Source organism: Pleurodeles waltl, chromosome 2_2, assembly GCF_031143425.1.
Source record: "Pleurodeles waltl isolate 20211129_DDA chromosome 2_2, aPleWal1.hap1.20221129, whole genome shotgun sequence".
In the NCBI taxonomy this organism is placed as follows: Eukaryota; Metazoa; Chordata; class Amphibia; order Caudata; family Salamandridae; genus Pleurodeles; species Pleurodeles waltl.
The window spans coordinates 1,012,990,406-1,013,008,576 of NC_090439.1; the positions used below are offsets into that span (position 1 = coordinate 1,012,990,406).

At 41.6% G+C, this 18,171-nt stretch overlaps 1 protein-coding gene across 6 annotated transcripts in view; it reads right to left on the bottom strand.

Annotated features, from left to right (window-relative positions):
* The window catches only part of ASAP1 (ArfGAP with SH3 domain, ankyrin repeat and PH domain 1), a 1,537,410-nt gene that overhangs the window by 567,145 nt on the left and 952,094 nt on the right, over window positions 1–18,171 (bottom strand). For all 6 annotated transcript variants that reach the window (XM_069220757.1, XM_069220758.1, XM_069220756.1 and 3 more), the window contains one exon: window positions 3,058–3,191. In XM_069220757.1, coding sequence (XP_069076858.1) covers window positions 3,058–3,191 — 134 coding nt within the window. The remainder of the gene's footprint in view (window positions 1–3,057; window positions 3,192–18,171) is intronic.

An 18,171-nucleotide genomic window follows, 5' to 3' on the forward strand; every position in this document is an offset into this window, starting at 1 on the left:
TAACTATAACATTACTTTAACCTTAGTTATTTTCAACGAATTGCCAAACTTTTTTTTTTTATCAAAAAGAGATCGTTTTATCACACCTAACCATAACGTTACTTTAACCTCTATTTTTTTCAGTCAATGTATAGGGCTCATTTAATTACCATACATAAATCCAACCACCCCTACCTGCGGCCAATCCCCTTTATGCAGCCAATCTCACTCCGCACATGGCCTTTGGCAGTGCGCTGTTGACCACAAGGTCTGGCCTGTGGCCAAACCGCATAAAGGGAGCCAACCCCACAAGGCACAGCTTTCCTCCCATATCATCTAATTTTGGCCCAAGGGTGGGCTCCCCAGGACGTTAATGGCTCGGGGAGTGGGGCCACACAGCACCCTACCCCTTTAAGAATACAGCCTCGGGGCCATAAGCGTCATAAATGTGGCCCAGTTGCCATCCCATAGCCACCCCCGATCCCACAGGATCATGCCATTTTCCTTTTTGGCCCAGGGGGTCCATCTGGGCCCCTCCATAGGGCCTAGTGGGTCAGAGCATCCCTACCCTGCCCTCTTATATTTTTATTGTTTTGTTACTTCAGGACAAAGGGATAAAAATCTTCTAGAACACACTATTTTTAAACTGGTGCTCACGTCTTGAGAGACTTATGTGGACCTAACCATCCAGTTATACAATTATTTTTGTCACTTAATTCCTCAAAAACTACTTAAGAGTTTACACCAAATCATAAAAAGCACAGTCTGTAGACCAAGATCTAGCTTCCTGACTAATTGGTGTAATTCCGTTCAACAGTTTTTGCTCTAGCCCTCCCTAAAGATATCTATGGAAACTTCATGGGGATTATGCAATTTGGGCCTCTGTTCTTCAATCTGTCCCCGCTTGATGGATTATCCCAAACCTTTCAAAACACAAACTAGTCAAAAAGTAGCACTTTGTGCAAACTAGTCAAAATGTTTAGTGGAGATTTGTCAATCGGTGCCAAGGTTATTAGCAACACAAAAAAACACTTTTCCTATGGAACAGTAGCCCCAACTATAAATAGCTAGCCTTTGGACAGCTCTGTCATTGGTCTGTGTCATTTGTACTCTGCTTCCATCCATGACAGCGTTCTGCATGGGGTAAAGGTTCAGTCCACGAGAGCGATTGGCTCTCTTGACCTGTGGATGACCGTATTTTCTGATCTTATATGCACATCCAAATCAAAATGAGTGTGCTTCAGCTTCAGTGACAGGGATGATTGGCTAGCCCTTTCGTTTTCAATGTTCTCCGTCAGTATTTCCTTTTCTTCTATTATTTTTATTTTATTTTTTTATATTGTTCTTACGCAATTACTACAGCTGCAGGCTCTGCTAACAAGTCACTTGTTTGCTGCTCCTTTCATCTGCAATGCATTGCATCCCAAGTGGCCACCTACTCTAAACAAGTAGACCAGTATGGAATGCTACTGTTCACAGTATAACATTGTTTTACCATTCCGAGATATCATCATGATGGTTTTAAATATGGCAGCATGCTGGAAGTTTAAAACAACAATGCACTATTTACAATACGGCTGTAAGCTAGTTCGTTTTGCTATTGCCATCATATACCCAACATATTTAGACTGCAGCATGTTATCATTTTTCTACTTGTGTTCTTTTAATTGATCTTGTATATGTTGCTGAGTTTGCATATTTTACTGTGGTTGTGTCACAGGGTAAGTGTAAGGGTGAGTCAGTGGATGGATGAATAAATGCAAAGATTAGTGACAGGGTGCATATGTATGAGGACTTGAGTGCCTAAACCTATCAATGACCAAAAGGCACTTTGAGTCATAATCCAGAAATTTCAGCATTACCAATGCTTGTTCATAAAGTGTGCATAACAGCATATCTGCTAATATTGTCCCAATTTTCCTTTCTTTTCCTTTAAAAAAGGGCTTGTGAAAGATGTTTGTAGCCACTCACAATTAAAATAGTGACTGTTTGAACATACTTGTCTCCTTTTAAAAATGAAAATAAGTGTAACTTGGTAATTTGTTAGCATTGTAATAGGCTGCAAAGAAAAGAAACAACAAATTGTGTTTGCTCTCTCAAGTGTTGTACATATATAACTATTAAGTGCTCTGAGATTCTGCGCGAAGACTATTGATAAGGAGTGCTTGGAGAACCAGGATATATACAGGGGAAGAGGTACTGGAGTACACACTAGGATAGCGACTCAGGTAAGGTAGGTGGACAGGTAGTAGGGTAAAAGTAGATTTGAGGTACGTGGTAGAGGTACTACCATCTAGACAAGGGTAGAAAACAAGGTAATAGTCGGGGCAGAGGACAGGACTAAAGAAAAACAGCTGCCGCCAAAAGGGGGAATGTATTTGGATTAAGCAGAGGAATAGAGACACGGGTGACTAAGAGAGAATTAGGGAATATGGGAAAGATGTGAGAGGGGTTCCCCCACAACTAAGAAAAAAGAGTGAGTAGCAAGGAGAAGGAAAGAAGGAAAGGAGGAAAGACCCCCCTCAACCCAACTCCAGTAACCCTACCCACTACTCATAAAAATGACTTGGATGACCTTAACTAGGCAGTTCTAAATTGTATAATGGTGGCGTCTATGTATTTCTCCCCCGTAAAATAACCACTATAAGGTACTTTTTCCACATAATGGTTTTAACTGGGATGGAGACCTACTGTAGAAATCCCATTTGTTTGAACAAAATAGAGGAAACAGGTACAGCTTCTTAAGAAGCGGTTTCAATAAGCATGTTTTTCTACATAATCCTTTTATATAGCATTTCTTTATGTAAAGCAAGAACGCTGCTACTTGCTCAACAGTAGTTTACTTTCATGAAGCCCACTCGTGTCTTTGCTGAAAACACTAGGTGTTTGGTAATCTGCAATTTGAGTATTCAAATCAGTTGCAGTACTAATATACCACACTGATGAGGAAGAACCTCTGAATATATTGATATTTAATTAAAATGAGGAAAGAATAAGCAAGTAGGTATATATAATTCCATAAGGAATAAAGTGCAGAGAAAAACAGAAGTAAGCATGTGTCAAAGGTGAAAAACTTACCAAGAGTTCAGAAGTTCCTAATTTATCCAGTTCCAGAGACTGGATTCTAGAAATATGAACACCCATTTCTCTGTGTATTCCAGAACATTCTATACAGGTTAAAATTCCAAGGTTCGTTGAAAGCCATGTTGGGTCTGGAAAATATGAATATATGAATACAATATTAGGAACATAACTATCACGTGTTGCTCAACACCTGTTTAGGCTAGTTAGGTGACTTTAGTTCCTAAATCATATCTTTACAAATGTAAATTAAACTGCGTTTTTTTTATTTGTTATTGTCTGCGCGTAATATTTTAAGATGAACTTAAAATAGTCAATTGGTGGGTATTTTTTTTGTCAATGGCTGAGAGGCTAGTGGGAGGGTAATGATAAAGGGGAAGAGCCTAGGAACAAGGATTATTTTATTCGTCTCAGAGATGTTGGCTCAATTCTTGTGAGCAGATTTCACATTGCCAATGACAAAAGCGGTAGCAAAGGCATTTTTGGGCAGTTTCAGTCTAGGTAAACTGGTTGCAGAGAAGTTTTGTGCTCAACACTGCATTGTTTCATGAGGATGCCTCAAGAGCGTAGTCAGCAAAATGACTAAGGGGTAGCTCAAATAGTCATGTAACATACAATTCTGATGACTGGAGTGTATGTCTGGAAAAGTGATACTGCCTTGTCCTTAGATAACTGTGACAGGACTGGATGAAGGATGGGCACAATGCAGGGAGTAACAATGGGCAATGGATGCCTTTATTTGTTTGGCAATGATGGCATATGCAACTAAACAGCCAGCATCATGACCTCCAAAGGTAATGAAAAGGCAGCTGAGGTAAAAGTGCATGGCAATCCTATTGTCAGTCTGAGTAATGTATTTTCTGAGGCATGAAGACGAGTAACAAATGATTTCCTCATTCGGATGGAGTTCATTAACACTTTTGAAACAAAGGGGAGACAAATGCTCATAATTGCCTTGTTCTTATTGAATGCTATGGAACATTTTGAGGTCCTATATTCCTACAGGTCACCTATGTGCCAGGCCAATTCCGTGGGCAACAAAAAGTAGTACTTCGTAAGACAATTTAAGTTACTTGTGGCATATGGATCCAAAGTTTTTTTGCATCAAACTTTCCAAAACCGAGCAAAGTTACCAGAGGCAGCTGGACTGCTATGAAGGAAACACGTTTTTTTTGTTTTTTTTTAACAATGATTAGTTATGGAAAAAGGAATCTACAAGTCTGTATAGGTAGGCCCAATGGCAGCAGGAAAGATTACTATTGTTCACTTAGCAGAACAGGTTGGTATACTTTACTACTGTAAGACAGCAGAATCGCAAACATCTGCATACATACTGAGTCCTAATGGCGGATCATATCAAAAAAGGATCTCTAAGTTGCAAGGACAGCCCTAGGTAAAGCAAGGTTAGTTCCTCAAAAACATTATATTAGGATGAGCAAGGAAAGGAGGTGAGCAGCCCTCTCCTGCAGTCCATGGGAAATCAATCCTTCCTCGGGGTGGGCTATCTGAAACAGATGAATCACGTCAGAAAACAAGACTGCGTGAGGTCTAAGTGGAGCTAACTAAAATAAATGAGCACTGTGCAATCTTAACATTCAGCATGCAAAAATCTCCTGTGCAATTCACTGGCATCTCATCCTTTGGGAATCAAGGTTCCCTGCCCATCAATGAAGCAAACTGGTTGTATTTGCTGTTCAGGTGAGTGGGAAGATAACTCCGTGCCTTGAGAGAATTTAGTACTCGTGGCAAATTAAGACACTTGCTCAGACTGATTGCTCTGCTGTGGTCGAGCTCTAAAATGTAGGAAACTAGCAGAAACATGCAACAAGGCCCATTCTTTTAAAACAAGCAATGCAGGCACACAACTACATTAATGTAGAATTATCATTTCATCAAAATACAGTTATCTGTGCGACTGAATTCATGAGTCAGAGTTACAAGCAAACAAGCATGATACTGGCTAGTTCAGTGTACCTTAAAACTCAACCAAGACACCTCCCTGTATTGGGCTGAATTAATAAACTGTTATATATTATGCATATCATCAGTTAGGAAACATTTCAGCCACTTCTTTCCAAATACCGACCCCAAAGCTCCCAAAAGTCCTTTGGTTTGGACCTCCTGTAAAGTATGTTTTAAAAAAAATATACACTAGGTCCTAGGACAGCCAGACTCACGGACCACCAAAGCAGTGGTCCAACCAATTTGGCGGCGGTCAGACCGCCACTTTATGACCATGGCAGTTCGGCCAAGGTCAGACCGCAAGTTTCCCTCCACTGGAGGGACTGGCGGTCCCAATTCGCCAGGGCAGCGCCGCCCTAGGGATTACTACCCCCCTCTCTGCCAGCTTTCACATGGCAGTTGCACCACCATGTAAAAGCTGGCGGAGACGAGGTGCATGGGCAATGCAAGGACCCCCATGGAAAGCCCCGTCTCGCTTTTCACTGTCTGCTTAGCAGACAGTGAGAAACGCAGTGGGTACTGTTGCACCCTACGCACCGCAATATTGCCGCCAGCTCGATTACAAACCAGCATCAATGTTGTGGGCTGTTTTCTGCCGGGCCAGTGGGCGAAAACTCAGCTTCTGACGACTGACCCAGCAAGAAAATTGTAATAGGGGCTGCCGGAAGGTCACCGCATTGGCTGTGACCTGACCCCAGGAGCTTGGCAGGTGGCCTTTTCTGCCCGTCAAAGTCGTAAAGATGGCCTAAGTCACTAAAAGAAACCTAGTGACCTGAAAAGCACTTTCACAAAACTTTTTTTTTTTTTTTTTAAAGGAAATTGAGAAAAATAGGAACAATTATCCATATGGACTGAAGCCTGAAAAAGTTGGGAGAAAACGGTGCTGCTCATTTAAGGCACTGAGCACGTCCAGTATCCCATCATACCCTACGTAGCAGTAGAGGCGGTTTTTTGTTGTTGTTGTTTTTATTTTTTTTTACAGAGGAATTGAATCACAGGACACTGGTGAGCAATTACCTTTGCCCCTTCTTTGGGGAGGAGAGAGTTTTGCTTCTGATTATATTGAAGATTATTCTGGTAAAGGCTTGGATTTCAGGATAGTAACTATTCCTTCTCCTCCAGGAGCTCTTTAATAATAGTCCAACACTGAGTAGATTATCAAGTCTACCCTTATAATAGGCGGAGAAAAGGCACAGCAAAAAGACCTATGTGCACTATCCAAACTGACTGCAAACAGAGGCCTGCCCTACCTGGCCATCTACCTTGGAATATATGCCAAGGCAATCGTACCTCTGGGAGGCTTTTTTCACAAATATCTGTAATGAAAATGTTTTGAAATAAAGATGCAGTAGCAGCCCTACCTCTTACAGAATGAGCTTTTGAACTACCAGGCAAAGTCTTGATGACATTTCTGTAACAGAGTAACATACAGGAAACAATCGAAGGAGAAATGGACTGGTTAGAAGTCCCCAAAACATTTTTATTGAACCGTAATTAATGACTAGCTCGAAAGATTACCTAATATTTTCAGTATTATTAAGGCAAAACCATTTTAAATCAAGTGAACAGTGGCGGCCCATCCTTTAGGGCGGAGGGGCCACGCACCCCCACCTGTTGCCCCTCATGAAGAGTGTCTGTCAGGCTGAACAAAGGCCAGCCTGACAGACACTCTTCATTTTCAGCTCAGACATACAGGAGTGAGCCATGCGCGATTTGCGCAGACTCCTGGCTGCCTGAGCTGAACTTTGCTGGGCTGAGGAGGTCACAGCTCCTATGGGCGTGACCTCCTTGGCTCAGCAAAGGTGCCTCGAGGCCCTCCCATGGGTGACGAGGAAAGCGTCACCCATTGACACTTCGTCACAGAGTGGGGTGGGGTCAGCAGTCTCACTGACCCCATCCCACTCTGTGACAAGGCTGGGACTGCTGCCTTCCCTCATTGGCTGGCCTAAGGTCAGCCAATGAGGGAAGGCAGCAGTCCCAACCCTCCTGGGACCTGGAGGCTGAAGGTAAGTGTGTGTGTGATGTTTGAAATTGAATGTTTGGTGCGCGTGTGCATGTTTGAGTGTTATGAGTGTTAATGGATGTGCGTGCGTGCGTGAAAGAATGAGTGTGTGTGATGTTTTAAAATGAATGTTTGGTGCATGCGTGCATGTTTGAATGGTATGAGTGTTGTTAATGGATGTGCATGCGTGCGTGTCTGTGTGTGAAAGAATGAGTGTGCGTGTGTGTGTGTGTGTGTTTCCCGCCCGCCCCCCTCCCTCCTAAAGCTGCCGGCCGCCACTGCAAGTGAATGCAAAATCATTTCAGCTGGAGTGGAAGGATGCTAAAAGAAGGTCAGATGGGAAATTGTCTTATTCACATGAAAAATCAGAAGCAACTTTAGGAAGAAAACTAGGGTGAATTTTCAAAAACACTTTCTCTTTGTGAAACACAGTGAAATGTCCCTTACAACATGGCAACTGAATTTTGCATACAGGTGGAAGTAATCGTCACCAGAAAAAGCCATATTCCAGGAGATATGAAGCTACTTAAAAGAGTGGGCACAGTAACTTGGGAAGGCCCACACTGAACGTACAGGGAGGAAAATGCCTCCTAAACGGAGACTAAACCTCAATTCCTTCTAGAAAATCTTTGACAGCTAAACTTTTGAGGGAAAAAAAGGTTTGTAAGCCGCAAGGTGGGCCTTTAAAGAAGGAACATACAGCCCTGGCTTTGCTAAATCGATAACATAAGTAAAAGCAACTTCTTCTTAGGATTTAGCAAATGCAAACCAACTTCCACTTGAACGAATACAATGTTCTGCGAGGATATCTGGCTTCTTTCAAGGTGCTCATACAATCTTCTGGCAGATTTAAATGGCCATGTTGTGATGATGCCTCTGAGGCAGAACTGCTTAGGTAAGTGTGATTTTTCCAATGTTTGGTGCATGCGTGCGTGTATATATGAATATTTGAGAATGAGTGCTGTGAATGGGCATGCGTGTGTGTGTGAATGCATGGGTGTGAATGTGTATGTGTGCCGATCCGCCCCCCTCTCCCTGCTAAAATTACCAGCCGACGCTTTGATTACTATAGACAATTTACCTTCACTCAACTACTAAGAAATTGTCTTATGATCCATAAGAATAGTATCAACAGCTTGCAAAATTATTTTGGTGGAAGCCCATACGGAAAAAAACAATTTTGTGGATGAAGATAAGCCAGATGATGAAGCATGCCACATACGTATGGGTGAAGGCTTTTTGTCTTAACTGAAGGGATCTTGCCATAAATGAAAACTGCCTTATGTCAAATTAACAAACTTGCTCTACCTTGTGTGATATGGTACAGAAGTACCTGGCAAAATGTCCTCAGTTGCTAAACAATGTTGTTTTAGGTTAAGAACTCTTAATCATCTTTTTTCATTTGGTAATGTATTTCCCACCAGTACCTAGCTTCTCATTCAGCCCATATTAATCGTGTCAGTAGGGACCTCATGTCTCTGAAGAATGCTTTATTAAGGGATATAGGGATTTTTGTGAAAAGGTACAAAAACCATGGAAAAACAAAAAGCTGCTCTACTCACAATTGACAGTGGTAGTTTTATTCATTTGTCAATCTGGTGCATTATTGTTTCTATAAGCAGACTATAATTCTTCCTAATGACTCCATCTCTATCTCAGCGAACATAAGCATTCACACTATTTTGTGGGGTATAATAGTTGTGGACGTCTTGTTGATCTAGTGAGGGGACACACCTAGGACTTCTTGCAGTTAATTTTAATACAACTTTGGTTTTCAAACCATATAATCTTTCTAATGACAGAAGACAAGTGTTCTGTTTTTTAATGTAGAAGTATGCAGCTGTGATATAGAGATAATGGCAGCCTTTTAACAAAGAAAATAATGCCTTTGTATAAGTGGATTTCAGGCAATAAGCAGGCTAGGGGCTCAAAGGCAAATGCAAACAAGAAGGGTGAGAGGGGACATCTCCTTGTCAAGTGACCCTCTGAATCTTAAATGAGTCTAATATGCAGGTATTAAAGTGTATCTTTGCCCTTGTCTCTGTACAATGAAACGTTATTAAGCCTTATGATCTATCTTCCCAACCCTATGATCTCCAAAACTACCATTAACCCCCATTATGTGAGCTCAGCTTCTCTGCACCATAAACAACCCAGTGAGCAAGAGTCCACGAAGGTGGTAAAATCACAGGCTTTCTGTGTATTCTTGTAGCTTTAAAAAAAGTGTTTTTCCCTACCTGTGACAGTTTACATTTGGCTCTGTTTTTCTGCATACTTGGTACCTTTAAACTGCTGTTTTTGTTCTACCCATAACTGTATGAATTTCCCTCCTAGTTTATCACAAAGACTGCATTAGCCACCCCCCTCCTCCACCCCTCAAGGTTTAATAAAGGCTAAATACACCTCCTTAGCTAACAAAGTTTGTTTAGGAGACTGCATTATCTGCTATGTGGTTTAAACTGTGCTTGGAAAGTGTATCCAGCACTCGTTTTTGGCTTGAAAAAGTGATTTTAGTGTACGAAAAGCAGTATTTCAGTGGTTTCAAAATTGTCATTTACCTAAAAAGTAGAATCTGCTAGCTAGGAAGTGTGGATTGTGCCTGTCTGAAATCCAAGGACATCCTAAACAGAGAAGCACCTTCCTGCCCCTTGCTACATCAGCCTGGGCTTAAGGTAACTTGTCCCTTATATACGTTTCTATTGGTTGTTGCATCTGTTGCTGTGATTGTTTGATAGGGCTTGTATTTCTATTGGATTAAAAGTTTAGTGTTTGAGTTGTGATTGGCTGTTTGGGGTAGGGTTCTGATTGGCTACTAGGGCTAGGGTTTCCCCTGGACAAAGGGTTTACGGTTACAGTTCTGACTGGCTGTCAGGGATAGGATTGTGATTGGCTAACAGGGCAAGGGTTTCCACTGGACAAAGGGTTTAGGGTTATAGTTCTGATTGGCTGACAGGGTTAGGGTTTTGATTGGCTACTAGGGCCAGGGTTTCCACTGGACTATGGGTTTAGTGTTTAATTTCTGATTTGCATAAGGACTAGGGTATTGATTGGTCAGTAGGGCTAGAATTCTTATTGGAGTTAGCGCTTAGCTTTTGTTTGGCTGTTAAGGCTAGGGGTATGATTGGTTAAGAGGGCCAGGTCTCCCACTGGATCTAGGGTTTAGGGTTAGGATTCTAATTGGCTAGGGCCAATCTGGCTATTTAAGCCTAAGTCTGAGGGCATCTCAGCCCGGGTCTCCAGGCTAAGGGCAGAGAGGACAAGGGCAGTTGCCTTTTTAGGACTAGGGCCAGAGAGGCTGCCCAATTTCTTCTTTGCCAACTACCACATCAAGCCCTCCACATCCCCCAACATCCAAACACATTATCAGCAAAGGCATTCTACAAATGCACCACAAACAAACCTCATACAGATTTCAATGTCTCAGCAACCGCTACAAAACCACACCTATACACAATTCTACCACAACTACAACAGTATGGTAACTTCATTCTCACACAAAACGCAACTCTATCCTATACCACTAACACATCCACACATCACCAACACAACACAAAGCCACATTACTCATAACTTTATTGCATCCAGACACACACACACACACCTCCTGTTCATACAAATGACCAGCTCTATACTCTACTTGCTACTAACAGTCCACTTTTTATCATGTGAAACCCATACTCAGCCTTCCATCACCATACCATCACCATCACCAGACCATCCACCAACATCCCCCTCCTCTTTTTACCAATCACACAAAACTATACAATCCCTACACTCCACCACATAAATCACCTATTCCAGTGATCACATCTAACACAATCACAACACTTGTCCATCCCTTTTTATACATCACATACTCTCTTCTCCAAAACACATCACCACACCTGGTACTATTCAAGCACCACTAACCAGCAGTAACTCACATACAAATCCTTTCCAGAAAGCCACTACATCTATATCTCCCCTCACTACTCCATAACAAAACAAACAGCACACTAAAATCACACTTTCTTAATACTTTTCGTCACATCCACTCCAACCCTCATGACTGCACAAATGGAGATCCTAAACCAACTTTATACCAAACTCTTCACAAACATCTACCACAAACACCCCAACACAGCAACATTCATTCACCTGCCTCTCATCCATTGCACAATTTAGAGCCTCAGAATAAGACCCACATGCTCCGCCACCACCAACCCAAACCCATACTACTTCCACCCTAAACAGACGCAAACAAAATAAACAACATGCCACTCTTCACAATTTCACATCCCCTTGTCTATTACACAAGGCTACTTTACACAAAAAAACGCAACTCACCATGTCACTATCAACCACCATCTCCACCACTGACACACACAGACCCAACAAAATGCCTTCTAAGCCTGCTGGATATCAGCACTAATGACACCTGTTACAAGTTCATAATATACCGATCACTCTTCTAACAAAACAAAATCACACCACCACCAAAACAACAATCTCTAAACTGCCTACTCATAAATGTTCCATCACTAAAAAAAAGCACTACATTTACGACCTACTCACTGTCACACAACCTGACTTGCTTCATAACTGGGAGATGGCATGGCCCTAGTGTCGCATGAAACCGTCCCTCCAGGCTATCAAACCATTACACAAATCCAGATAGGTAAAAGAGGAGGTGGACTAGCTGTTATATTGAAACAAGCAATAATCTCAGCAAAACAGATGACACCTCCACACAAGGTTGTGAGGCCCTCATCACCAGATGCAACAGTTCACCAAATTCCTCCTGTAACTTTCTCCTCCTTTACAGATCACCACCCAGCAATTCAACATTTCCAGACACATTTCTAGACACAGTTTCAAACCTTATAACACTATACTCAAACCTATGCATTCTTAGGGACCTAACCATATGGTTTGACAAACCCAATAGGCCCCATCCAAAAGCTATCATCACTGGCCTAGTCACATTGAAACTAAATCAGATTGTACACACTCCAACATACAAAAGTGGATACATCCTAGATGTTAGATGTTATTTGTGCAAAGCCAGAACTAGTTACAGTTGAAAGCATCACACCAGTCACATGGTCGGACCACCATTTGGTAACTTTCCGACATAAAACACCGCAAATCAACACACCCAACACCACCTTGCATCCATGCATCCACATATCGACCATGAAACAAACTAAATTTTGAATACTTAGAAACACAACTAACAGCCAACACCGACCTAGACACAATAAATTCTGTTCAAAAACTTAATGAGTGGCAACAGGAAAGTTCAGATATCCTAATAATATCCTCAGAAAAATGAAACAGGACAAAAGAAAACATGCACCTTGGAGAAATACAGAACTAAAAAAGATAAAACAACAAATCAGAAGGCTACAACGAGCCTGGCTCAAAACAAATAACAATTAAGACAAACTTCAGCTATGCAAACTTAACAAAAAATACAAATCAATCAAAAAAGCTAAAAAAGGTACTACTCAGACAGAATTCAAAATGCTGTATCTGCAAATAAAGAATTTTATAAAATTTGCAATGAATTTTGAAAACCTAAATGCATGGAAAGAACTTATCCCATTTCTCGAGAATTCACAGAAAAACTGGCAAATCATTACATAACCAAGGCAAAGTGATTGGACTCCTATTTAAAACAAAGGAAAACCACCTGCACAAACCCGTTTCCAAAACCCCCTTCCAAGAGTAAGCCAACATAGCCTCTGCACACCTTCAAACAAATATCACAAGGTGAATTTATGAATTTGGTCACAGCAAGCAGGCTTTCCGTCTTTCCTTCTGACCCTTGTCCACCACACATCTTTAAGGACTTTTATCTACCTGTGCTGCCACACCAGTAAAAAGAAACATCAATAGTTCTTTAACTACAGGAATCTTTCCTGAAGACCTTAAAAAGGCATACATACACCCAGTGCTAAAGAAAACAAACATGACACCAACAACTACAGACCAATTACAAATGGACCTTTCCTTGGCAAACTGATAGAAAAAACAGCTTTCGTCCTGATGTCACAATTAATTGAAGAGAACTCCATACTTTCAGACTACCAAACTAGATTCTGCCCAGGAAGAGGCACTGAATCTGCACTCATCGCAATCTGGGATGATCTTAAAAATACAACAGACTGCAATGGAGTTGCTGCACTACTTCTTCAGGCTCTCTAACTGCCTTTGACACAGCTGAGCATAGCATCCTAATACAGAGACTCTACGAAGCTGGCACATAGGGAACTACTCTCGAATGGATCACATCCTACCTTCAAAAGAGAACCAATGTCATCCATACTCCCCCTTTTTTGTCCAAACCCTACTTCACAAAAGAAGGGGTCCCTCAAGGCTCAAACATCTCACTCATGCTTTTCGACATCTACATGTCATTACCTGCAATGATCAATGAATTTCAACTCACATGCTACAACTATGCAGATGACACACAAATAATTCTTAAACTGGAATGCCCCAAAGATATTAGTAACTCACAAATCATCAGTTGCCTCAGAGCCATTGATCAGTGGATGACATGGAGCCATCTCAAGCTGAATGCTTCCAAAACAGAAATACTCACATATGGCGACTGGAAAAATTAGGGCCTACTCTGCGCCTGGCCTGACAATCTGGGACCACCTCCTAATGTATTTTAAGGAAGTAAGGAACCTTGGAATTACCATGCACTACAAGTTAACAATGAATGCTCACGTGGACAAATTAGAAAGATCAAGCTTCATCACCATGAAAACTCTGCGACGCATCTTCCCCCACCTCGGATTTCCACTCAAGGTGCAGGACTTGTACTATTTAAACTGGACTACGCCAATGGCCTCTACCATGGATCATCTCTATCTACTATGAAAAAGCTACAAAACATTCAGTGCTCAGCTGCTAGACTACTCCTACATGTGAAGCCACAAGCCCACATCTCCCCTGCCTTGAGGGCCCAACATTGGTTAACAGTGGCCAGAAGATCCACTTCAAGCTGCTTTGTATCACCCACAAAGCAATACATGGAACAGGACCGCTTTTCATCAGGTATAAAATCACCAAATACATCCAACAAAGAAACCTCCGCTCAAGATTGGGACCCGCCTCATAACACCACAATACAAGAAAACAACACTAGGTGGTACATCTTTCTCTGTTCAAGCGGACCAACAACGGAATTCATTACCCCCAAATTTAAGATCCACTGAAAACTATCTTAACTTCAGAAGACTACTTAAGAGTTGTCTCTCTCCTACATAACCACCATACTCAAAAAGCAATGGACTGCATATCCCTGTGTATGTAAACATTTCATAATTTGATTATATGTATATATCTAGATATGTGTATTTCTTTGTACAAATATGTATAATAACTATTTTATCTTAAAATATATACATACTCTTTAGGCTTGTTTAACAAATGTATATTTTACCTACAGTTGAAGGTGTATATGTATGTATGAGTAGGTGTATGTATATGTGTATATATACTATGTATATCTGCATGTGTGTGTGTGTGTGTGTGTGTATATATACATAATTCCACGCTTGACATGTTCATAGGTCACTGCATGGTTTCTATATAAGTTGTTTGATTAGATGCTTATGAGTCTCTGTTTTTATTTTATCCATCAATCTATCACAATAGGTAAATATTATCTTAACTATTTATCTACAAACATTTCACTATTGAAATATTAAGGAAAATTAAAATAATGTTATAAAAGTACTTAAATAAATTAACTTCAAATACTACAACTCTCGAAAGTCTGTTTATATGATACAACTTTACATCTCAATATATTATATTGCTTACATATACATTTTCTTACTATGTAATCATGTAGCTTTACATTTACTACCTTAGTCCTATTGTACAAGAGAAATAAAGGTAGTCTCTCAAAAGCTTTACTCTGTCTCGCCATCACCCTATACCTCTATCAATCTTTCCTCTATCTCCACTCTCTGAACTCATCCCAAACCCATTCCACTACTCTGATCCCCAAAATAACCTTTCCTAGACTATTCTCTCCTCTCCACCTCTTGGCTCACCCCAAACCTCAGTTTACTACTTTGATCTCCCTAACAATCCTACTAAATTATCCCTCATTTGTCTCTTTTGACTCATCCCAAACCCCATTTTACTACAATGATATCCCTAATCCTTTTCTACGGACTCCTCCATCCACCACCTCTCCTTTATTCATCCCAAACCTCATCCTACTGCTATGATCTCCCAATTAACACTTCTGCATTCTTCTCTCCTCTAACCCTCCATTATTCAATTCAATCCAACTAACTGACTCACAAGTCCTCCACTCATACTAACGCATACCTCCCTATACTAACACTAATACTGTACTCATATTTCCCTATACTAATTCACAACTAATCCGTTTGGGTTCCAGAGTAGTGTGCTAATTGTCAAAAAGGCTTTGAAGCCTCATCAGGGGTAGTATGGCTAGTGTTAGAAATGGGGTCTCTAGTTGCCACCCTGTCTAACTCTAGTGAGGGTACGGGAGATACACAGTTCAGATGACCCCTACTCACCCCCTTGATAACTTGGCACAACCAGTCAGGCTTATCTCAGAGGCAATGTGTAAAGTATTTGTACCAACACACACAGTAGCAATAAAAACACCACAAAAGGACTCCACACCAGTTTAGAAAAATAGCCAATATTTATCTAAATCAAACAAGACCAAACCCCTAAAAATCCAACATACACAAGCAAATATATGAATTTTTAAAGTAAAAAGAGTCTTAATCTATAGAAATCAATGGATGCGTTGTTTTAGCACAAAGTACCTGGTATGCATCAAAAATAAAAAAGCAAGGGCAACAGTGCCTCAGAAAAGCAAGCAATGCGTTGATTCCTTACACGCAAGTGAGGCCGTGCGTCGATTCTTTACTCGCACCGGAGGCCGTGCGTTGATTCTTTACTCGCACCAGAGGCCGTGCATTGATTCTTTATTCGCAAGGGAGGCAGTGTGTCGATTCCGGGTGAGCAGGCTCGGGTCCGTGCAGTGATGTTTGCAGATTTTGATGCCCAGGATCCGTACGTGGAAATTTCTGAGATGCAGAGTTGGCTTTGAGAACAGGCGATGCGTTGTTTCTCCAGCTCTTAGGTAGGCGCTGCGTCGCATTTTCAGCCGCTGGACAAGCGGTGCGTACATTTTTCTGAGGCACACACAGTGGTGCGTGGATTTGCCCCCACAGGTCACCAGTTTCCACTTATAAAAGACCAGGGACTGGATTTGGCACCACTTAGCAAGTCAGGACTCTAAGTAGAAGAGCCCAGGCACTGGCAGGGGACGTCTTTGATGTCCCTCAGACTTCAGAACAGAGGGCAAGCTCAGTCCAAGCCCTTGGTTAAACTTCACAAGTAGGATTTCAGAAAGCAAAGTCCAGTTCTTTCCCTCTTCAGGCAGCAGGCCAGCACAGCAAAGCAACAGGCAGAGTGGCAGGTCCTCCTCAAGCATCAACCTCTTCTCCTTGGCAGAGGTTCCTCTTGATCCAGAAGTAATCTAACGTTGTGAGGTCAGCAGTCCAATACTTATACTCAATTCTGGCTTTGAAGTAAGCAAACTTCAAAGGAAAGTCTTTGTAGTGCACAAGACCCTCCCTCTTCCTTGCTCTGCCCCAGACACACACCCGGGGGTCGGAGTCTGTTTTGTATGAGGGCTGGCACAGCCCTTTCAAGTGCAGGTGTCAGCTCTTCTCTCCCACTCTAGCCCAGGCAGACTCATTAGGATATGCAGGACACACCTCAGCTCCCTTTGTGTCACTGTCTAGAGTGAAAACAGCCCAACTGTCAGTCTGAGGCACAGAATGGTTAGGCAAAAAAATGCCCACTTTCTGAAAGTGGCATTTTCGAACAGACAATCTAAATACCAACTTTCCTAAAAGATGTATTTTTAAATTTTGAGTTCAGAGACCCCAAATTCCACATCTCTATCTGCTCCCAATGGGAAATTACACTTAAAAGATAGTTAAAGGCAATACCCAAGTTAAACTACAGGATGAAAAGGCCTTACAATAGTGAAAAACGAATTTGGCAGTATTTCACTGTTAGGACATGTAAAACATACCAGTGCATGTTCTACCTTTTAAATATACTGCACACTGCCCATGGGGATACATATGGTCTAACGTAGGGGTGACGTACATGTAGTAAAAGGGAAGGTGTGGGTACACTTGCCAGGAGGAATTGGCAGTGCAACACTGCACACACAGACACTGCAATAGAAGGTCTGAGACATGTTTCAGGGCTACTCATGTGGGTGGCACTATCAGTGCTGTAGGCCCACTAGTAGCTTTTGATTATACAGGGCCCGGGCACACATGGTACACTGTACTGGGGACTTACTAGTAAATCAAACATGCCAACAATGGATAGACCAATCACCAATACAATTTAGACAGAGAACATATGCACTTTAGCCCTGGTTAGCAGTGACAAAGTGTCCCGAGTCCTAAAACCAACCAGGTCAGAAGAAATAGGAGAAAGGGGGCAAAAAGTTTGGGAATGACCCTGCAAAAAGGGCCAGGTCCAACAGCTAGTTTATTCGTATCTAAGGACTGTATTTCCTACTTCGATGTGTCTCTGTATTCTTGTAGGATTCTGTAAAGAATTGAGTTATTAGTTGAAGGCATAAGTACCTACTTCAGGGTAAACCACCAAAGTCACTACATAAATCTGGGCCTATCCCCTCGTTAGCTATGGCATAGAGTAGACAGGCAAAACGTAAAAGCAATGTTTCAAATACTGATGTAGTACTTAGACAAAAATAAAAGAGAAATGCAAAAACAAACACCCCAAATTAGAACAATTGAATAAAATGTAATTAACAAAATGCCACCAAAATTATAAAAATCCAATAGGGGAACCAGAGTTATGACTTTAAAGTTTTAAGTCAAAGTGCTAATTATAGTCAATTGCGGTTGTCGAACAGAACCTGGGTGCAATTTGATGCTGACCGCGATGGAGCGCGGGTCAAATACACTAACCATATTTTGTCCTTGGACTTTAGTCTTTCAAGTACACCAGAGAAGTACACCTCTAAAGTCCCCCAGAAAAAACCCTAGGGCCTCAGTGGACCTCAATGAAGGCACATGGAGACTAACAGGGTGGCAGGCAGT